The sequence below is a fragment of the Haemaphysalis longicornis genome, unplaced genomic scaffold (assembly GCF_048455015.1).
Source record: "Haemaphysalis longicornis isolate Haplotype H1 unplaced genomic scaffold, Haemaphysalis longicornis Haplotype H1 scaffold_4, whole genome shotgun sequence".
NCBI classification, from domain to species: Eukaryota; Metazoa; Arthropoda; class Arachnida; order Ixodida; family Ixodidae; genus Haemaphysalis; species Haemaphysalis longicornis.
In genome coordinates this window covers 95,280,301-95,304,094 of record NW_027526361.1, presented here as the reverse complement: position 1 = coordinate 95,304,094, position 23,794 = coordinate 95,280,301, and the positions used below count along the sequence as shown (strand labels likewise).

General features: G+C 48.1%; 1 protein-coding gene across 1 annotated transcript in view; it reads right to left on the bottom strand.

Moving 5' to 3' along the window:
* LOC144179848 (uncharacterized) overlaps positions 1-23,794 on the bottom strand; it is a 76,911-nt gene that overhangs the window by 20,014 nt on the left and 33,103 nt on the right. The window contains exons 7-11 of the mRNA XM_077708276.1: positions 19,353-19,637; positions 18,928-19,237; positions 15,567-15,882; positions 6,434-6,653; positions 3,058-3,213 (exon numbers count right to left, since the gene is read on the bottom strand). Of these exons, the coding sequence (XP_077564402.1) occupies positions 3,058-3,213; positions 6,434-6,653; positions 15,567-15,882; positions 18,928-19,237; positions 19,353-19,637 (1,287 nt within the window). The remainder of the gene's footprint in view (positions 1-3,057; positions 3,214-6,433; positions 6,654-15,566; positions 15,883-18,927; positions 19,238-19,352; positions 19,638-23,794) is intronic.

Below are 23,794 nucleotides of genomic sequence, written 5' to 3'. Positions count from 1 at the left end.
GTACCACACAATCGCAGGTTTTAGCAGATGCCGCGTGATAGCACTGTTGTTGAACGCTGACCAAAGTGGGCCCTTGTGCAAATGCGCATGGTTACTCACTTGATTGCTAGTTACAGTGGCATAAATTAGCGGGGCCAAGAACCCCCCATTGCACGGATTATTTTTTAAAATCTATATTTATAAAAACAAAATGGCCACCAATGCGAGATGAGTGTCCCCTCGCGATTTTTCTGGAGTTACGCCTCTGGCTAGTTCTATAATTAGCATGCCTGCACTACAAATGTAGGACTTAGTACTTGTTTCTAACGTGTGTTTCCAAGGCAAAGGCCGCAACGCATTCAGTGGGTGTATCTTGAGTTAGCTGGAGTCGTGTTGGGGATGCCTGCTTGTCTGGCATTTCAGAGGCCCTGGGTTTGATTCCCACCCAGATCCACATTTGCGCAATTTTCTTATCGACTCAGTTGCGTTACTTTGTTTCCCGGGGATTTTGTGCGAAATATGCCACCAATTTCACCTTTTTTGTATTCTTTGAGACCCCAGCCTTTTTTGTGTGTGTGAGTATGTGAACCATCCGTCAGCTATGTTGTGCGCTATCTTTTCATTGCAACGACACCGGGTTCCTGAGCTAACAAGTTGAATAATGCTTTTGTGTTTAACAGTTTGTACTGACAAACACGGAAACAGCTATAGTTTTGAAAGCTGACGTAGCACGGAATCGGACTGCAAACTAATAGGTAGTTTATAGGGTCGCCGTAATTGGTGTATATAGTTTTCTGATCTGCCACCTGCTACAAATGAATTGGGACTCTAGAGTTGCCTAAACAATCGATTATTGACGTGGCAAACACTTCATAATGCAGCCACAAAGAGTGCCTGGAATAATTTGCTTCACAGCCCCTACAGCTTTGTGTTTGCTGATTGCTCTCATGAATTCCGTGGATGGTACTTTACTTGGTTCATTTGGTGAAGGTGAATCGAGGACATGATTTTTTTGGTGAATTCCTTAACAGTCTCCAAGAAATTGTCAAGAGTATCTCCTTGGCTGACACGAATGTCGTCAAAAGACTGTAGTCGTCTGCCTCCCTTGCCTTGTAACCATAGAGTTAATACACATGTAACTCCTGTGTTCTCCACTCCCACCCCTCTCAGTAATCCCTTCCCTTTCACTCCTTTTGCAAGGAGTTGAACGAAGGTTGGTTCAATGCAATTTGATTTCCCCACCCTTGCACTGCTTGCACCCATCTGCTGGGACAGCGTGCACCTGTTTATCTTTTGTTTCTTGCTCTATTTAAGAGAGCACGAGCGCTACCTCTTCTTTTTGTGCTTACTTTTACCTCACGCGTGCTGGAGCCTTTCGTGCCATTTTTAATGCTGCATTTTTTTTCACTTGATCGAACAAAAACCAACCCAAGGTGTATTCTTAACTAAAAGAGCATGGGATCTACATTTAAGCACTTGCATATTGCCTGAAATCTGCCTGAGGTTTCCTTTGCCATAAATAATGGGGAGAGGTGTGACTTAGCCGAGAAGATTTAGTTGTTCAAAACAGTTTTGCTGACGCGTGCCTCTCTTTTGCAAATGGTTCCAACTTTTGGCCGGAAGTTGGAGTTGAAGGACAGAAAGGCAGACTGAAATTATTCCGCTCGAGTAGTCCGATAAAAGACTTTTGCCCTTAAAGAGGCCATGAAGACAAAATGCAAATTTGGTTCGTTGGAAGGGTTGCCCCATTAAAATAACACTGACAGCACTTTTAAAGCAAACTTCACTAAAATAGGCTCTGTAATGAAGAAAACAGAATAGGCATGTGGCACCCTAGCTACGTTCCCGTACTGATGGCATCCAGTGGCAAAGGTTAAAGCTTACTAAAGCTAAACTTGGCTAAACCTGACAAAATCAAACATCAGTAAGAACGGTAGGGTAAACGTGAAAGTCACGAACAAACGTGAACATAAAAGCACCTGTGCGTATGGCGCGCAGTATGCCTGCCGGAACTGCACAGCCATCGAGCACGTTGAGCTTGTCTAACACGACGCTGGCCAACTTGCATAAGCAGCATCACTACTTACGTGACCCTGTCTGTCTAGCATACCCAATTTCTCACGATTGATTACTATGAACCAGGTACAAGTCCAGCCAGAAACAAAGCCAGTGTGGACAGCGGTACTTGAGCAGCATGGCACCATCTATGAAGGCAGAGGGTAAAGGCAGAAACAAAAAGAAGAAGCAAAAGATGTTTCATCATTTGCAGCAGCTTTAGTAAATATACTATCTTTCGTTTCAGACCCGTTTTCTTAGTACGTCATTGCCAACATCGCAAAACACAATTTAGCGTGATAATTAAAATTCTGGCTCCAAATGTTTTATTTCCCACTGAATGAAGCATTGTTTGCTGCTGGGGACACCATAAACACACAGCCTTTCAACTTCTATTTTGGCTCCGTGGCCCCTTTAAAGCCTCGCTGCTGGCACACTGCCCCTGTGTTTTAACATGAAAGTGTTTTAGTCCCTGATACACCAAGGTTTGACTGATGTCATATCCGTGACAGAAATGACGCCAGTACAACGAAGCAAGCACCTTAAAGGGTGCACCCCCGCTCACAGGGTCTTCTTGCAGGGAAGCAGCCTTTAGTACTAGAGAGTACGTTATACTTAGGGTTGTTCTTTTTCTTGTTTTTATATTTTAACACGCGACTGTTTTATGCCGGAATACACCAACATTTCACTGACGTAATATCCGTCACAGAAATGACACCAATACATCTTAGCTGAGGCGACCCGCCAGCAGGACGTCGCTCAGCAAGCACACCCACATGACAGCCGTCGACCCGCAAATCATGCTCAGCTGCAGATTTCGCTGCGCATTCCTATGACAGGACCACAGTTATTTTCAGTGGAAGGGCTCTCACTTTTTTCCCCTAACTCCCTGTTGCAGGCCCTTTCCCAAGTGGCCACAGGTGGCAGCACGATCCCTTGCTGAGCCGTCGGCGGTTGCGCTGCCAGCAGTGCAGCTACGAGACACTGCATCCGAGCCGTCTGAGCAGGCACCTGCGCACGCACACGGGCGAGCGCCCCTTCCAGTGCAGCCACTGTGACAAGGCCTTCATTCGGAAGGACCACCTGGTCGACCACCTGCGCACGCACACGGGCGAGCGACCCTTCCAGTGCAGCCACTGTGACAAGGCCTTCATGCAGAAGGCCCACCTGATCGAGCACCTGCGCATCCACACGGGCGAGCGCCCCTTCCGCTGCCACCTGTGCCCCATGCAATTCGCCCAGAAGAACGCTTTAGTCAGCCACGTGTGCACCCACAAAGGCGAGAGGCTCTTCCACTGCCGCTTCTGCTCCAGGGCCTTCACGCGCCGCATTCAACTAAAGACGCACGAGGAGAAGGCGCACAGCCACCACCAGTAGTGCAGTGGAGGGGCCCAGCCGTGTGTGTGTGCCAGCACTAGCACCAACAGTATCGGAGAGGAGAGAGCCCGTTTTGGGGATTGGTGTGGAGCAGCGTATGCAGCATCCCAATAGGTGGGGAGATCAGAGAGAGTGCCTGTGTTATCCTATGATGGCACCTTGCTCCAAGCGAAAATTTCCTCTTTCATCGTGACACCGTGGCCTTACTGGTTGGGTGACAATTGTGCCGCGCTACTGCGGGAAGTGCGATTGTGAGTGGGACCTGGGGCAGACAGTGCCATCCTGTGTTGGGATCGAGCGACCACCGTACACTGCCCATTTGAACACACTCTGCAGCTTTGTGGTCTCGTACACGCGAATACTCGCACATTTCTTGAAAAAAGGGAATCAAAATGCATCACCATGGATATGCTTGCAACGACGCATGCTGTATTTATGTGTGTCACGTGACTTCCCACTGGGATGCTGCCTTCTGTTAGTAAACAGCAGCTGATGTGCAGCGCTAATCTGGTGTGTTTGTTGTACAGGTAGTTTATAGGTGCACCTAAGAACACTTAGAGAGTGAGGAAACGTGAGAGCCAAACTGGTGCAAGCTACTCATTCAACTTTGTTTTTACCATTTGGCAAATGTATTGAAGGAGCAAGCACAAACTGTAATAAAAAAGTAATGGGAGGGGTTTCATTATTCATTTTTATAACAGCGGATACCTAAAACTGGTATTATGTATCAAGATAATCATATTTACCCCCTTAATTATTGGTATGATGGGGTTCATTTCTTTAATATACCTGCTAGATGGCTAAAATAAACTTCAGTGGCCTCTGGGCAGTTGGCATCAGTTACGTCTGCGGGTTTCTTCACTCCCTGAATGTTTCTTTTTGAACTTTCAAATTCTTTGCTCAGTGAATTAGCCAACAAGCTCAGCGCTCGCCCATTCAAAGACGAAAGACCTGAGATCCGTTAAATAGGGATAAGAACAAGCATCTTTTGACAGCAGTAATGACAAGGTGTGTGGTGGGGGGGGCAGATATCAAGATTTCATGCCTGAAAAGAGTAAAGTGTCTCATCGTGGCTGTCCCCCTGACACAGTGTCATTGTTTCTGCAAACACACTTCTTCCCATCCCCGTTTGAGGGACTTCTCAGGTCTTCCATTTCTACTCCTCATGTTATGTGACCTCTGCGTACCAAACGCAATGACTTAAATGCACTGAACTTCAGATGGCTTTTCTTTTGCAAAAGACATCTGAGCTGCTATGTTGCATCAGGCTGAGATATAAAGATCCCGAAGGAAGTGCATTTGATAAAGTAAATTTGAGGGTCAATGCAGCTCCTACTGCTAAAACAATTTATTGCATTTTTTTTTTACTAGAATTGAGCTCACACGCTGTCCTGATTTATGGAAGTGTGAGTTGTTACGTTTGGAACTTGTCAAGCCTCCATTTCTGACACGATGGATGGGCATACAACACCGGATAGGGGACACATTAAAGTTCGCTGTGGAATGGGCTGTTTTAAAATGACACTGGACACATGCATACTCTTTGTTGTTTCCCACAAGGCTTTTGGTGGGTTGTTCCCACGTCAACTGTTTACACTCACTTTGCCAAAGCTTGTGTGCTGTTAAAAGTTCTCTCTTTTGCAAGAAAATTGCGCCTGCATGCTATTGTGTGAACACATGTGAAGGAAGGCACATGGGCTACTTGACTGTCACCTGAAAATTGGATACCTGTGTTTATTTGAACATACTTCGGCCCCAAATAGGTTCCTCCTCATTAGAACCCGCACGAGGGCAAAAAATACCTACTGAACATGCCAGATTGTGTGTGGTGACAATTTCATGTGGACGCCCTTTGGTCATGACAATGGGTCGACTTTTTTTTGGTTGCGATTGCAGGCTGGCTTCTTTATTTGTAGGACTCGGTAGTTTCTTTGAAAAGGTGTGCAACCTGTAACCAAATGAATACAGTATTCGTGATCAGATCATAAACTATTGGGTCATCAGTCGAACTGCAATGGTGCTCACAGTGTGTAAATGTTTTTGTGCTTGTTTTTGCCTCTATTTTTCTGGTGTTGCTGTTGTAGCATTTGTTGCGTATAGTAGGAGGCAGCTTTGAGTGGTAGCGAGAAAAGAAGCGCAAGTGTTATAACTTCACCCAACCGCATGCCTTACAGTTGCAAAGCAATGCACAGCAAGGTGACTGGTTATTTTGTTTCCTGCTAATCGCCGTCATCTCAGGCTGTCGGATAATCTGATAACAGGGCATGTCATGTACGCTGAACTTAGTGACCACTGGCAAGGTGCTTAGTCTGCTGTAAGCAATAGAACACCCATGCTTCTCTGAATTACATTGCACACTATTGTTTGTAGGTCGTTTGAACAGTTTTCATTGTTGTGGTTTGACGGGGCACGTATGCGTGGAAGTCGGGCACAGAGGCAGAGGCAGGAACCACCATGGAGAGTTTACTTGAATTTCCTTAGAAATGTCCGGTAGAACCGATTCCCCGCCCAGTGGGTAACCTTTTTTGGGACACCAGCGATGTGGTCAGAAAAAAGCCCAGCATTTTGAAATTATTGGGTGGGCATGAATTTAGAACAAAGCTTGTGGTATGATAGGGGATATCTTTAGTGTGAGGGCTCTATAAAGGTCATTCCTGAACAAGCTGTGGTTCCGAGTTTTCTGAAGCCTTCTGAGAAACCAGCTGCCTAGACAGCAAAAAAGAGGAGGGCTCATCAGGTACCCAGGTGCATTATAGGAGCACAGAGAGGTTCTCCTGGCACCAGTACAGGCGCTCCCTCATCTTCCGTGCTGGTTATTTTCTCTCCTGCCTCACTGTCGGCGTGTTTGTTGGTGCATGCACTCTCGCCTTTTCTTTTTTTTCCTATCGCAGGCCCGCACCCCTCCCCGAATGGCCGCGGGGCGCAGCACGGGCGCCTACCGTATCGTCGGCTTTATCACTGCCAGCATTGCAGCTACGTGACGCGGTTCGTGGGCAACCTCACGAGCCACGTACGCACGCACACGGGCGAGCGTCCCTTCCAGTGCAGCCATTGCAGCAAGGCCTTCATGCGGAAGGGCCACCTGGTCGACCACCTGCGCATCCATACAGGCGAGCGTCCATACCAGTGCCACCTGTGCCCCAAGGCCTTTATCCAGAAGACCACTCTGAACAGCCACTTGTACACCCACACAGATGGGCATTCCTTCGGCTGACTCTTTTCTCATGGTCTTCGCTTGCCAGCTTCAGCAGAGGACACCCAACGGCCCATTGGTGCCGAGCCGAGATGAGCCATTCTCTGCCTGGCGTCGCCGCGGTGAGCAGGTTTCAGTGCGCAGGGAATGCTGCGTAATGGCACCCATTCACTGCGCCATCTACACTGTGCTCCGTGAGTGAGGGACATTAAGGGCCTGCCGGAGAAAGCGAAGTCCGTGGTCGCTCCAAAAAGCACCCTCCTCCTCCCTAGCCGCTGAATCAAAACCAGCGTCTGTCTCCTCGTCTCCACGTGTGTTTGCGTAGCTTAGTCGCTAAGACGACGGGCTCTCGCTCCACTTCTCTTCGGGCCCAGGTTCGAACCCTGGCGATGCCAGTAATTTTATTCAGCCTGGTTGGGAGTTTCTTGCGGCAGACGCCGCGATGAAACCATTGGCTGGTAGCGGTAAAAAGCTTTGCTTTTAAAATTGCATGCACAACACCGACGCGCACGAATTGCGTGCAAAAACTTGCCATGCAGTTCGCGCCTTGACTGTTGCGGCGTGTAGCGAGCTTGGGCACCGCGAGTGAGGAGACAAGTGCAAAGGTTTGTGTGCTCCCGAAAGCACTGCTCGGTGACATGGAAAATAAAAAAAGAAAAGCAGAAAAACCACGAATTTCTTCTCGTGAAAGTAAGAAAAGAAATAAACAAGAACTTTTTTTAGTGGGCAATTTTTTTGGTCTGTGTTGATTCATACGAATTTCGGATAATACGAATATTTTTCCAGTCTGCGAGATTCGTATCGGACATTCTGCCGTACATACATGCAAGCGTACAGTACCACATACCTTTGGGGGGGGGGGGTATCAGCCAAAGTTTGGTGATGTGGCTGATGAAATAAATATTCTCCTTCATCTGGTCACCAACAAATTCAATCAACAATAACTTCACCTTACACTGAGATTTGCAGAGCTCGCATGCTTTCACCCGAAACTTTTTCCTTCACCCAAAGCAGATAATGTGCCGAGGGGGTAAGCTGATTGAAGGTGTATAGTTGGAAAATTGAAGACTTAAAGAATAAAGAAGCTGCACATTTTTCTCAAGTGCTCATCAATATGTGAACGGGGCATCCAAACCAACTTTCAAATACCGGTTACACCCTAAACTGAATAGTGAAGGTTTCTACGACAGGATCTGCCTGCAAACATCTAAGACAGCCTGTGATAAAGTCTTAGTAGACACCATACAAATGGGTATGGAGTTATGTGAAATTTGAGGGAGGCAAAATGTTACCCATATAATTATTACCGTATCCCCCACTGTTGCGAATCAGCACACCGCTGTGCTTCAAGCTTCGTGCAGCACTCATAGGTTTTGTGGCGGAGCCTCCACTGCGTGCGCCTTTCAAATGGGCACCTCTGTGTTGGTGTCTGAGGCTTGCAGCGGCAGCCAACGGATTCCAACAGGCCACTACATGCTTGTCTCTTCCCCTCTCTCGGACTAGGCATGCGCCGCTACTACCGACCCCTCATGAACTCTGGAAAGATAGTTGTGTGTGTCTGTACCATTTCGCGTCGTGTGCAATAACCAGGGGGAACGCTTGTTTGACCGTTAGCGCTTTGGGTATAAGTAAGAGCCCCTAAGCGCTGAATTTTATTCCTGTTGGAGCAGCGAATCAATGCTGTCGCTCTGCTTGAGTCCTCTGCTGTAACCTTGCCCATTGGGGCATAGTTCTTGTCTTGCTTCGGCTCATCTCTCGCCGTGCAGTAAACAAGTTAAGTTTCCCTGCAGCTTCTTGTCGTCGTCTCAAGACAGCAACATTTGCTGGCCATGCTACCATGCGCATGACGGAGATGACGGAGCTCAGCTCAGGGTCGCCTGCCCGTATGCAACTGGTTGACAGCGGTCAGATGGCAACTTAGTAACAACTGGAGACAGCGGTGAGAGATCCAACACCCTGGACGTCAAGATGACTTCGGACTTCGCAGAATTCATGGCGATCAGTGGTGAGTGGGGGACTTTTCTTCACTGAGTTTTTACCAGGCTTCTAAGGATAGCTGGTAGGGCATGCGTTGTTGTCGCGTGGGTTATTGGCGCAAAACAATTTTGGAGCCGTGGGAAAGCAGTACTCGGGACCGGCCATGAATTTAAAAGCGTTGAAAAAAAAGCCACAGTTGTTGGAGCTTGCAAAAGAGCTGCGCTTGGATGTTTCGGACGTGGTGGGAGAGCCAGAGGTGATGCAGGCTGTACTTGCTGTTGGTGCTGACGATGACGAGCTGTCAGAGTGCATTGAGCTGATCAATGACAGCTAGACCGCTAAACGTCAGCCTGCAGAGGCAGAGGGCGAGTGCCAGCGAGAGAGGCGTGAAGATGCGAGAGTACGGCCTCGAGATCGAGCGACTCCGAAGGGAAACAAAGAAGCTCGAGCGAGAGAGACTCCAACAGGAGAACAAGAAACTAGAGCACGAGATTCAACTCAAGGTGGAAGAAGTGAAGTTGAAAAAACCTGAGTTAGAATCGTTGCTCAAAAAAGACCTCGCTGTTGAGGAAAGCCCAATGCCAGTGCTGTCTGGAGCAGGTGCTCCGAAGCACGAGCCGGATGTGACGATTGCGGCCCAGCAGCGCGACAAGGTGGCAGGGAGAGATAGCCAAGACGCGTTAGCTCAGGCTGTCGAGAGAGGGCAATACACGTCCACTGAGGGCGATAATGTGTCGGCGTTCGTTTCGGCGATCTCGGCAAAGGGTTCAGGTGGTTCCAATTCACAGGAGGCCTTGGGAACAACTGCCAATCTGAACGTGAATATTTCGCGAGATAGCGAGGTTTTGCTAAAATACGTAAACTATGAGGCTACCGAAAGGCAGCACAAGTCCGCTGAAACGGAGGTTGTTTCTTCGGACGGGAGTTCAGAAAAGAGCGACGTTGCGTGTGGCAAAATGTGCAGTCGAGGCAGCAAATGGTTTTCGAAGTTCAGTTGGGAGTAACAATGATCTCGCCACTGAGCAGGCCGATTCTGTCCTGCCACCAGGTCAAGTAACCGACCTCGAGCAACGGCCAGCCGAGCTTGTAGAGATTCAGGTGTCGCGGGCGGCTGAGCCGTCTTTTGCAACGGCCACTTGGATGTAGTGTAGCCCTAACAGCCGGAGAAGGGAACGAGAACACCCTTCGGTGTTTGCTTACTGAGGGTGTTGCTGAAAATTCGAGGGACGACGAGGTAGGGTCTGTGCAAAGCTACGACAAATCTAAAGAGCACGTCATGCCCTTGTCACTCCCAACTGGTGCTCCCGATGACAGGCCAATATTGAGTAAGCTAGTTGAGATTCCGGTGTCGTCTGTGGTTGAGCCGAAATCGGGAATCGACCAGTGGGAGCCTAGGAAACGCACTGTGGTGTTTGCTTGCCGAAGGTGTTCGGGAAAAGGCGAGGAACGAGGAGAGAGGAAAAACATCCGCACATACATGCGGCGCGTGTTTCAGTGCGAGCACGCCGAGGGGCAAAGCCATAAGTTCGCTTTGTAAGTTCGCCAAGGGAACGCCGCCTCCAAAAAGGAGTGCGCGCCTCTCGTTTGAACGCTGGAAAACCTCGCTCGCTCCTCCATGCGCTTGAACTTTGTCGAAAAGAACGGCTGATGTCCTCTCACGTGGTCGCAGTAGCCTTCAGAGAACAGGCACACCCAAGGTGCAATTCAAAAGGGGGAAAGCTCAGGGCAACGACGGGAGCTTGAATCGCAGCTCTCAGTGCAAGAAATGGCGTGTAGACGCTTGATTTTCTCAATTGCATTGTTTTTCCTGAAGCAGGTTTCGCACCTTAACGATTATGTTTCTTTTTGTGTGGGACATTTTCAATCACGCGAAATGTCACCTTTCAAGTTTGTGTGCCTGGCTAAAGTTACTGTTGGGCTAAAATATAACTAGTGTAGTTAGTTCGCGTTCCTGAAGCAGGTTTCGTACCTTAACGATTATGTTTCTTTTTGTGTGGGACATTTTCAATCACGCGAAATGTCACCTTTCAAGTTTGTGTGCCTGGCTAAAGTTACTGCTGGGCTAAAATATAACTAGTGTAGTTAGTTCGCGTATTTTTTCGAAACTAAATGCCTGGTAGATGCCTTCAGTGTGGATTTGTCTTCACACTCGCCGGCGATGCGGTTGTATCTTCCTGTGTTGTTCTGTTGCTTGCCCGACCAAGCCAGAGACGTTCTTGGAGAGCCACTATTCGTCCAGTGAACAGCACGGTGTCGTACAGCCCAGGCCTGGAGTAAAGCGCCTGTCGAGTATTTCTCTTCAAAAGCATCCAACCGGATGATGGTTGAAGACCCTAATCCATCGGGATTTCGGACCCCCGGCGTAGAAGCTGTTACGAATCAGTGTGCCGCTGGGCTTCAAGCTTCGTGCAGCTCTCGTAGCTTTGTGGCGGAGCCTCCACAACAAGTGCCTTTCGAGTGGGCGCCGCTGTGTTGGTGTCTCAGGCTTGCAGCGACAGCCAACGGATCCCAACAAGCCGCTACATGCCTGGGAAAGGATCGCTGGCGCCTCGCTTCGGCAGTGGCGAACGGGGTGTGTAGACACAAGTCCGAAGGGTGTGGAAGCTGCAGCGGAGAAACCCTCTCTCGGACTCGGCGTGCACCACTACTACCGACCCCTCATGAACTCTGGAAAGAGTGTTGTGTGTGTGTCTGTATTGTTCGTGTCGTGTGCACAATCTAGAGGGAATACTTGTTTGGCCGTTAGAGCTTTCGGTATAAATAAGACCCCCCGAGCGCTGAATTTCATTCCTGTGGGAGCAGCAAATAAATGTTGTCACTCTGCTCGAGTCCTGTACTGTAACCTTGCCCATTGGGGCATAGTTCTTGTCTTGCTTCGACTCATCTGTCACCATGAAGTAAACAAGTTAAAGTTTGCCTTCGGCTCCTTGTCGTCATCCTCAAGGCAGCAACATTTGCCGACCGTGCTCGACCGCCATGCTACCTCGCATGCTGGAGGCGACGGAGCGCGGTGCTGGCATTCCTGCCCGAATGCAACACCACACAGCCTCTGTGAAAGCCATCTTGTAGCTCGGGAATCAATGAGGAGCAATTCAATTAACTGTATTCTTGTGGCTGGCAACTCCGACCCTACTGATCTTTACTGGGTTCAGTAACCTCCTTTTGAGGGCATAACTGGGAATCTAAATGCTGCCACGGTGGTTGTTGGTGACTTATTTGCATTCACCAGATTTTAAAAACTTACCACAGGAAATCGCACACTTGATGCACTTTTCACAAATGAACCACATAAACCTGCTGTTTGCCCAAAAAACTTCAAGGGACACCACTGGTAGAGGTTTCTTGTGACTGCATTCTTAAGTTCCCCCCATGTAATTATTTCACTGCTTTCCTAACAGTTGGAATTTTAATTTGTATGTAACAGGCAGCCAAAGACCAAAACACCACGCACTGATCACGGTGACTCCATAAAACACTGCAGCCACCTCCTGGAACACAGGTGTGTAAAAGCGTGTGCGTGACATGCTTTTTCCACAGTCCGTGCACCTCTGTCGAGGGATTGCATGGTTAGTTTGACCACATGTCCAACAAAGAGTGAGGAGGAGAGGGAAGTTTCTACCTCCTCATCCTCCTCACGCCAGGAAAGAGTACAACTTGCAGCTACTGAGGTTGTCAGATAGGTCATTGTAAATTAAATTTTGAGGTTCAGCTAGAAAAATTAGGGAATTGAAATAACACAGACATTCAGTGATGCCAACTTACTATTGAAGTCTACTAGTGCTGTTAAGCAAATAGGTATATAAAAAAAATGGAAGCAAACCATACTGCAAAAGTGTGCGGGGAACATGATTTCCCCTGATATATAAAACCAGTATTTGGTATCCATTATTAAAAAGTAACGCAGGCCATGTAATGCAAAGGAAAGATAACCATGGGTCACTGAGGGTAACAGAGTGGATCCCTAGAGAAGGCAGACGTGGCAGGGGGCGACAGAAATTGAGATTGGCAGATGAGATCAAGAAGTGTGCGGGGATAAATTGGTCGCAGTTAGCATAGGACCGGGATTATTGGAGATTATTTGGAGAGGCCTTTGCACTGCAGTGAGCGTAGATGGGCTGGTGGTGATGATTAAGAAGTAACGACCGGTACCCTTTTCTGTCCTTTTATTAAAGTTTGCACTCGTTTGTTCAATGTATTTTCTAAACAGTGGAAACAAACTTCATCAGATAGTTAGCCTCAGTTTATGTCTGTCTCAATATCACGACCAACTTTACTTAGGACCTGCCCAGCGAGCGGCGCTCTATGGGAGCGCTTGCGCCGAGTCTGGTTTCAAGCCAGGCCGCTAGGGGCGCTTTTACGCACTGTTGCGGCGAGCGGCGGCTACGCTGGCAGTGCGTGCTCGAGGGCTAGTAGCAGCCGTCTGGCGTGAAAATTCGTGTTTAATCACACTTCAGTTAATTGATTTCAGTAATTCCGAATGAATATATAGCAGTTTTACGGTGACCATCCCTAAATTAATGTTTTTTTTTTTTTCTGATTCTTTTCTTATTTTTTTTTCTGACCGTGTTAAGGCGGCGCGGGGCCTCTTGACTGGCTTTCCCGTTGTGAGATGCGTTACGGTGCACGCGACGCATTTAGTTTCGTGGTCTGATATGAAGTAATGCCGAAAAGAAATAACATTATCTCACGTACTGACAACGGAACTGGCTAGCTAACCAAAGTGTACAGGTTCATACTCGCAGGGGGAGGTTATTCTCGAATTTGATGTACATTGGGAAGTTCATAGCATAAACCAAACCTATGTCATAAAAGCTTCCCAGGAACTCTTTTTGTTAGAGTAAATACAGCAAAATTGAAGCTTTCTGTTGAAATTCCTCATGAAGTGTAGCGTTTTTTCCTTGCTATAAGGATGCGGAGGAGTTTTCTGTGCTCGGAAAATAAAATGCAAAAATTCAAGCACCGAAGATGCTAATTACGGTCTTACACGCACTAATTAGCGACAATGATTTGGCCCCTTCTTTACGAATAAATTGGAAATTCTTAATTGCGAGTGCATGTGAAGTGCTACAATGACCTGCTACACTACTAACTCAACAACGATGTCATTTTAAGCGTATTTACAGGCTAATTTTATTCACATACACAATGACACGGTTTAGGCACACAATGCCACACTGCAGTCAGGTTTTCAGAACATTAATGAACGCTAGTATTGCACAATCCTTTTCCCTTTGGCATTTTTTTTTTTTTTCAAAAGATCATTTTCGTTCACAATACACTTTTCTTGAACAATGGAGCACAGTAGTCACACTTTCAGCACTGTTCTGGAGTCTGGTTTTTCCACAATCATTTTCCCTTTGCCACTCTTGGCCGTTTTCTCCGCAACAAAATTTGTGAAAAAAGGTCGGCTGAACTTCTCCAGCCCCAGCTCAACCACTGCCCTCCTATGACTATCCGTTGAGCCGTCGTGGCTGAAAAGCTCGTTTTCCAGTGCAGCTGGTAGCATCGTCCTCACAAACAGTGCCATCGGTGTTTTTGTAGGATATCGCAAGTTTTGCGAATGCTTGGGCCGCTCTTTCCAGTGCACAGACGAATTCCAGGAACTCAAGCCTCGGATAAGATAGCCCACCCCATCCAAATTGGAGATCACCGCAGTGGCAGGTCCAGATGAGCGGTGTGCCTTAAGCCGCTCCATGCAGAGTGAGCACTTAATGTGTTCCTCGATGGTTCTCTTACGAAATCCCGTAATCAGGCCCAGTGTGCTGGCCTTGACGCTTGGACCTGGATAACCTAAAAACCACCAATAAATTCGGTGGGAACATGAGAGGTACGCTCAGATATAAAGACAGCGCACCGCTGCTCGTTGCTACTTAACACCAATCGACCATATTAAAATATGGTAACTATGCGCAGTGATGCATGCTAGCTTCAATTTGTCGTGATCGGTTGAGCGATAAAGCGCATGATTACAAAAATGAAACACAATTGTGAGGGGAAAAAATAAAAATAAAACGAAGGGTGTTCTCATCTTTTCTTGGGATTGTCTTTGTTCATTTGTCTGAAACTTCGGTGACGGGGAACTCGTGAAAGGAAGCATTTCTCACCTTACTTTCTTCAGATCTACAATAAGGTACGAAACAGTATACCATCGTGCTCCTTCAAAAGAAAAACTCGCTTCAGAGGACTGAATTGGCTGTATTTTTCATGTCTGAAACTTTGTGCTTTACATACAGCAGACGCAACTTACGCTCCACGTCGCGTCTGCAATAGCGCGTTCTGCATGGCTGCGCCCACTTGTGCGGCGGCGAGGAACGACGGGGCGTAAGTAGCGCCACTCCACTAGCAGCGGCGAAAATTATCCCTGCGAAGGCAGTGCTGGGGCCACGCTCGCTGGGCAGGTCCTAAGTACAGTTGGTCGTGCTCAATATCTAAGTTTATGCCACTCTCGTAATGTTTCCAGCTGACGATTGCAAACATCTCTAGAAAAGAGCACACACAACGAGCACTTCACATCAACTGCTGTTTACCAACACACGGCACAATTACAGCACGATATTACATGCAAAATATGCAAACTGTGCGTGCTAGCATGCATATGAATGGTGACACATCATGATTTCCACTCCCTAAAAGGTGGTGCGTCTACTTGCTTCTGTCGAACAGCAAAGCTGCAGCATGCATTCAAATAGGCTCTCGTCACGAGTCGCCGGTGACTGACACAGAATGCCACTGTCTGGCACAGGTTCCACTGACAATCACACTTCCTGCAGCAGCGAGGAACAATTGTCACCCAGCTGTGGAGGCGACGACGTGACAACAAACGGTGTAATTTTCGCTTAGAGTCAAGTCTCAGTGTACAAAACACAGGCTCTCAATCAGAGTCCCCCACCCCTTGGTGTGCTGCATGGCACTGCTTCATAACAATGCACCACGAGGGGCTTACTGCCCTCCGACAATGTTCTGCACACACCCTGCTCGGCTGCACTACTGCTGGTAGTTGTGCTGCTCCTTCTCGTGTGCCTTTTGCCGTTGGCGGCGTGCGAAGGCCTCGGGGCAGAAACGGCAGCGGAAGGGCCTCTCGCCCGTGTGGACGCGCACGTGACGGTGCAGGGCATTCATCTGCGTGAAGGCGCTGGGGCAGAGGTGGCAGTGGTACGGGCGCTCGCCCGTGTGGATGCGCAGGTGCCTCTTGAGGGTGCTCGAGTTCGGTGTCGCGTAGCTGCACTGCTGGCAACACAGCAGCCGACGACTCGTTCGGGGCCCATGCTGCACCGTGTGGCCATTCGGAGAGAGGAAAGGACCTGCATCAAGGAAAGAAAGGAAAAATTGAGAGCCCTTCCTCTAGCGAATGCACTTGCACTGCATCGACAGCAAGGCAGGAGAAAATAAGGAACACGAAAAAAGAGGGTACATCTCCATCAAAGTCGGGCGGGCCCCTCTGCACAGGTCTGATGTGCTTGGGCACTGCCTAGCAATGCAGACAAGCCCTCCTCTTTCTTGTTCCTCAGAAGGGTTCACAAAATTTGGAATCACGGCTTTAGTTCACAAACAGCACATCCCTAGAGAAGGCAAGCGTGGCAGGGGGCTGGAGAAGGTTAGATGGGCAGATGAGATCAAGAAGCTTGCGGGGATAAATTGGTCGCAGTTAGCACAGGACCGCGATAATTGGAGATCTGCGCAAGAGGCATTTGCCCTGCAGTGGGCCTAGATAGGCTGCTGCTGCTGATGATGATGATGACATAGTGCTCATGCAATAAATAAATCTCTTCTGATACACTGCTTGGTACTGAAAGATGCCAAGCTCATGCATAAACAGGAGTTTCCAAAATTCCAAGGGTTTCTTGGCCACATTGCTGGTGTCCCAAAAACATCAACCACCGTGTGGGGAATCAGTTTGACCTGTCCTTTCTAAGAAAGTCCACGTCAACTCCTGCCTTGGCCTTTATGCCCGAATTCCATGGATACGCACCCTGTCAAACAACAAGAAAAACAGTTCAAAAGACTTTAAAACAACAGTGTCTTGTGTTCCTGAGCACGGCACAGCTGCTATATTATTTCCACAACATAAGCATCTTGCTAGTGTTCACCAAGTTCACAGTACATGACATACGCAGCTATCAGATTATCCAATAGTCTAAGATGAAGCAGAAAAGAAAAAGCCATTGCCTTTTTTTTGTACTGCTTCTCAACTGCACAGCCTGTGCTCGGATTACATTAAAGCACCCGTGGTTTTCCGTCTGCCAGCACTGAAAGTAGCCTCCCACTACAGGCTACAACAGCGACAACACAAAAGAAGGGCAAAAACAAGCAAAAAAGTATTCATGCATTATGAGGACCATTGCAGTTTCATGACTGACCTTAGAATATCTATAGAAAAGCTTAGAATATCTATTTGATTACAGGTTAACCACATTTTCTTTTTTTCACACAATGATGGGGAGGTCAGGTTGCAATTACGGCCAAAGTATGTCGGCCCATAGTCTCTAGTGGCTCCTCGCAATGGGGACGGGCCCATTTGGCGCCAACGCATGTTCAAATGAAAAAGGAATAAATTCTTCAGGTGACAAGAACGGCACGTGCCTTGTTTCGCACATAATTGTGCAGTAGCATGCAGGCATAATTTCCCCGCAAAAGAGTCAACTTTCAACAGCGTACAATCTTCCTGGTGAAGTAAACGTATACAGTTGCCACAGGGACAACACAAGGTAAATATTGTGGGAAATTCCCAGTGTCATTTTTACAGCAGCCCCACTCCACAGTAAACTTTATAGTGTGCATTTTTTGGTTTTGTGTGCGCATTCAAGTATGTCCAGCATGGAAGATTGATGGACTGCAAGCGTGACAGCTCGTACTTCCATAAACCAGGGCAGAGCGCTTCTTTAAGTTTTAAGTTTACTAAAAAATGAAACAAAACACATCAATAATAGTAAAACCTGTATAGACCCACAAATTTACTTAATCAAGAGTTTTACATTTCAATTTTCGATCGATTGTAGGAGTTTTTATTGTTCCGACCCAACGCAGGCAATGAGGCGCGCCGTAGTGGAGGGCTCCGGATTAATTTTGACCACCTGGGGATCTTTAATGTGCACCAAAATCTCCTACACACGGGCGTTTTTTGCTTCTCGCCTCCACCACAAAAGCGGCTGCCGCGGCCAGGAATCGAACTCGCGTCCTCGTGCACAGTAGAGCTAAGCCTTAGCCACTGAGCCACCGCAGCGGGTAATTTCAAATTTTTAATTCAGGAGCTGCACTCTTCAGCTTGACTTGTTGCACGTTGCACCACAGATATCTTTTGGAGAAGAGGGCCAGCTGAGGTTTAATGCACTTTAGTCATTGCGTTTGTGAAGGTCGCATAACATGGAGACATGACAGTGGAAATTAAAGACTTGAGGGATCTTTTAGATGGTGTGGACAACCCTTTACAGCAACGCCGACACTGAGTCTGGGAGGCAGCTACCAAGAGCCACTTTGTCTCCTTTAATCTTTTCAGGCATGGTATCCCAGTAGCTGCCTCCGAGACACGCAGTCATCTTTGCTGTAATCAGTTGTTCCTCAACAGCCTACATTTAGGGGATCGCTCAGGTCTATCGCATTCGAAAAGTAAACTGTGCAACCACTAAGATTGTTGGACAATTCAGTGGGAAAGAATCTTGAGGTTGAAAGAGAAACATTATTAGGTATACAAACACACAGGCATACACTGATGCACACCGCCAACTGAAGACTATTGTTGCCATTTAGTGAGCATTAAAAAATGAAACCCAACTATACCGAAACAGTGAGCGAGGGGGAGGCATGAGTATCCTGATATATAATACCAGTGCTAGGTCATAAAAAAGATAAAAACAAGACCTCCCTCTCTCATTCATTTTGGCTTGTGCTTGCTTCTTCAACAGCAAAGTTGAAAGGGTAGTTGGCATCAGTTTGTCTGTCATGTTTCCTCACGCAGTGCATTTTCTTACCTGAACCTCGAAATCACTCGCAGAAGGAAGACTTCGGACAAGCACTGTTTTTTTACCGACAGAATGCCCCACCACAGGGGGAAATTACATGAGACATACAACACACAGCATTTGTATTAGCACATACACATTGTAATTGCAGGTTTGCAATGGAGAATCGTCTTTTTGCTTCTGTCAGCCTGCAAAGCTGCAGCGCATGTTCAGATGGGCACTCTACACTGCCTGCCCCACACCCCACCCACAGTCACACTTCCCGCACTAGCGCGGTGCAACTGTCACCCGTCAGATGAAGTGACGGTGTGACGACAAACATGGAAATCTTCGCTCGAAGTCAAGTCTTCGTGTACGATAGAACAGGCTCTCTCCCGGAGAACCGCTCACCTCTTCCTGTTGGTGTGCTGCATAACAATTGTTCGTAACGAATACCCATGCGGGGGCTTGCTTCCTTCCGATCACGTGCACGCACACACACGGTTGGCCCCTCCTCTCCCCCTGTGCCTCCTGTTGTGCATCTTCTGCTGGAGAAGGGATGCGAAGACCACGCGGGCACAAGAGTCAGCAGAAGGAACGCTCGTCCATGTGGGGCGCAGGTGGTAGTCCAGCGTGGCCTGTTGGGCGAAGGCGCTGGGGCACAGGTGGCACTGGTAGGGACGCTCGCCCGAGTGGACACGCAGGTGCTCGACCAGGTGCACTTTTAGGCACAGGTGCACTAAAAGCCACTAGTGACAAACAAGGAGAAATTAAAGATTTCGAAGGCTGACAAAGCACAAAAACCCGCTGCAATCAAGCATGCTGTCATTTTATAGTGGCTGGGTTTTGTGCTCCTTCTTCTCATGCGTCTTCTGGCGGGGGCGACGAGAGAAGGCCTTGGGGCAGAAGCGGCACCGGAAGGGCCTCTCCCTCACATGGGTGCGCACGTGGTTGTCCAGCGTGGCCTGTTGGGCAAAGGTGCTGGGGCACAGGTGGCACTGGTAGGGACGCTCGCCCGTGTGCGTGCGCAGGTGGACATCCAGCTGGTCCTTCCGCACAAAGGCCTTGCCGCAGTGGCTGCACTTGAAGGGGCGCTCGCCCGTGTGTGAGCGCTGGTGCCTCTTTATGTGGCTCGGGTGCAGTGCCGTGAAGCTGCACTGCTGGCACTGCAGCGGCTGACGACCCGGCGGGGGGCTGTGCTGCTGCCTGTGGTTTCCCACGGAGGGGGAACAGGGGGATCCTGCAGCAGGGAGAAGAGAGGAAAAAACTGGGAACCCTTCCAGCGACAACTGCAGTGGCAGTGCGCCCGCAGCGACGTTTTAGAGACGACAGTCTTTCAGAAAGACAACAGTAATTTCTACACATTCCAGGCCTCAGGAAAATGGCTAGGGAGAAATTTCAAAAAGGTAAAGTCTCTGTATGTCTCTCGTTGTTTTTAGGTCAATCCTGCAGCTGAAACCATTGGCGCATCTGTAGCCTCCTGGACTGTATAGCTAGTTTCCACATTTTCAAGGGTGTCGGTTGGTAAGCTAGCACCACATTTCGCACTCCAAGTTAGCTGACTGTTCTCTTCCTTGCGACGTGTTCAGACCGAAGCTGCAATGGGTATTCCGCCAGCCACCTTATCCAAAATTTTTCCATCAAACATTCTGGTTACCAACATTGCCATCCAGCATCTGCGTGCAAAAAGGCGGTTGGGGCATGTAATGAGTCAATCTCCTGGCTAGGCACATTTATGAGCCTGCGACCAAGGAGGAGATTGGCAGGAGTCGGCACACGGCTTTGTCCGATTCGGAAGGCCTAGAGCGGTAGCATTTCGGCTGGCGTACCCGCAAATTTTCCCGCCATTTTTTCGCGGGGCTACCATGGTTGCCAGACTAGGACTGTCCTCCCCTTTACGGACTGCCTTTACGGGCCCCATACGTTTGTGGTACCTCCCGTAGGGGTGAAGCGAAAAAAAAAAAAAAAAAAGAACGAACCAGGGCCCGAGCCCGAGCCGCGAGCGCACAGGGGTTTGAAACCAGAGCGGGCTGACAGATCCGCGGCCTTTACGGTGGGCACAGAGGGCACTCCTGGAGCGCCCTCTGTTGATTAGCTCGCATCATACATTCGCAGGTACTACAAACGTATTGGAGCCCGTAAAGGCCTCGGATCTGTCAGCCCGCTCTGGTTACAATCTGCGCGCCGCGGGCTCGGGCTCAAGCCCGGGTTTGTTATTTTTTCGCTTCGTCCCCACGGGAGGTACTACAAACGATTGGGGCCCGTAAAGGCCGCGGATCTGTCAGCCCGCTCTGGTTTCAAACCCCTGCGCGCTCGCGGCTCGGGCTCAAGCCCAGGTTCGCTCTTTTTTTTTTTCGCTTCACCCCTAGGGGAGGTACTGCAAACGTATGGGGCCTGTAAAGGCAGTCCGTAAAGGGGAGGACAGTCCTGGTCTGGCAACCATGGTAGCCCCGCGAAAAAATGGCGGGAAAATTTGCGGGTACGCCAGCCGAAATGCTACCCCTGGAGCTAACAACAGTTTCTACCTTGGTAAGCAATGTAGCCATTCTTCAAACTCAAGTTTGGCTCTTCTCAATACCTTTTTGAGTGTTTGCTTAATATTTTAATGGTTACAGGGTACCCTGAAAGAGGCAGTCCTCTCTCCACTCCTTTTCAATCTCACTCTTCTCCACTTACCGCAGAAGCTACAACACATCCCAAACCTCAAGGTAGCCTTCTTTCTATGCAGATGGCATTTCGTTATGAACCCTCATACTGGATGCTTTGGGCAAGCTACCAGATACAGTCCAAGAAGCCACAGATATTATACTGAACACATGCATGCCACAGGCCTCAAATGCACACCTCAAAAGTCAGTACTGTTTACAAAGAGAGGCAATTCTCAAGACCCTGCAATCCAACAACTCTACCTCACCATGAAAGACCAAAAGGTATACCAAAAGGTCTGCATTATGGGACTCCACATTCCAGCCAACAATAAATTGACCCATCAGATCAACCTCCTCAAGCGACAATTGGGTCAACTAGGCCACATTATACAGAGAATTACAACTAGCTGTTACAGGATGAGGGGAGCAGAAACTCTTTGCCAGGTACAAGCCTCCAAGGGAAGGCTGGTACAAACAAAGGAGGAAAAAAGATGCAAACGGAGAACAATGATGATGGCAATGAGAGGACCTGCTCGGCCACTGCACAACATTGCTTTCACATTCACAACATCATAAGGTGCCCTCAAAATTTTGTTTCTTTACGCAAATGTAGTACATAATAAACACGCACTAAACATTCAAGCAATTTACTAAGTTCAGCCCTACCTATTTGCAACTGCGCTGTCATGGGCAATGTTAGTAATTTGGCGGGCAGGATGGTATGAAGGAAAACAGTACTTTAGAAAGTGCTTTTCTTATTAGGAAGGCATGTAAATCAACCAGAAAACTTTATAACATTGCCTCAGCATTAACAATATTTTTTTGGGAGGTGGTTAAATGCTCCGCCCATTCCACACGAAATGTCCATGTGTATTGTTGCGGTGTTGTGTACACATCTGTGCATGTTAGACGGGGAGGCTTGGTGGACTCCAATCATAACAGCTCGCACTTCCATGAACCGGTACAGCGTGTCACCTGAGATTAACGACGAAAACAATGTAATATGTTGCTTTAATACCAGAAGAAGCTGCATCGACCCACAAACTTACAGGAGCTGTAGATTTCGGCACCATGTGATGCAACGTATAGTTCAGATATTTTGTGGAAAAGCAAGACAGCTAAAGTCCACTGCATTTTAGTCATTACATTTCTGATGCTGAGGCCACGCAACATAGAAGGTATGAAGGCAAAAATGGAATGATGGAGGGATAAATAAAATGGGGGAGAACAACCGTTTATAGCAGCAACAACAACACTATGGTGGGGAGGCAGGTACCAAGCGCCACTCTGCCTCTGTTCCCTCCATTACTCTTTTCAGGCAACTCATGCATGAAGAGCGTTCAACCGGTGGCCACTGAGGGTGTTGAGCAATTCATCGTTCACTGAATTTTAAGGTTGAACAACAAACATAACAAAATTGTAGAAACATAAGGACGTGCACTGACGCCAATTAAACACTCAATTTTACTTCTGCCATTTAGCAAATATATCAACAAAATGGAAACGCATCATACTGAAAAAGTGGTGGGGGGGGGGAACACAACTCTTCGGACGTGCCATTTTTGCACGATCCTAAGGGGTCCCGACAGTAACGCTTAGGTAAGTTTATGTAGAAAAATGTGATAAGAATTACTCTACACTTATTCTAGTGCAGTAATTTAGCATCGGATTTTGGGAGGGCTTTGTGTCCATGGCAATGCTTCTGGCCGCATTGTAGTTAATTTCGGGTTTGGGCCCAATTGTAACGCGCACAAAAATTTGAAGGCTAGTTTTAGCAAAAACAAGGGTGCACGTTCGAATCGTGCAAATATGGTGTAACTGATATCATTGTTCAGTACCCGCTATTTAGAAGTCACAACTCATGCACTCCTTTGTTTCTTCACTATGATTTGCACTTGTTTCATCAATATCTTGGCATAAGATGCATGCAAACTTCATCATGTAGTTATGTCTGTTGTGTTCTCCGAATCTTGAACGTTTCCAGCCGTGCGCACTTGATGGACCACTAGGGTAACGAGGGGATATCGGGATGAGGGTCTTAAAGAAGGGCACGGCCAATAATTCCATGGCGGTACGAAATAAGGAAGTTCAGACGCAAACAACGGGCTTGAGCAGCACAGGACAGGAGTGGGTGGAGGTCAGTGGGGGAAGCCTTTGTTCTGCAGTGGACCTAAATAGGCTGTTGATGACGATTGATGATGATCCCTTAAAATTATCCATACAAGGAACACACAGGGACAATCACTGGACATCAGTTGCTGTTTACCCACCAAAGGACCCATCAGAGCGGGAAATTGCAGGAGAGAGACAAACATGCAGTATGCGCATTTGCACAGCTATCCATGGTGACGTATAGTGACTCCCCATTTTTTTTTTTTCTTGTATTAGTCTGCTAAGTTGCAGCTTCGTTCAAATAGGCACTCTACGGTGGTGGGCCGGCCATTGGCACAAGCCGCTTGGGACCAACACAGGTCTCCATTGCCACGACTAGATTACACCCACACTAACAGTTTCCATACTATAGTGGAGCAATTGTAGCCCGGATGGTGAGACCACACTGCGATGACAAAATTTTCGCTCGGAGTCACAATTTCCGCACGATAAAACAGGCTCTGTCTATTTCTCAGTCT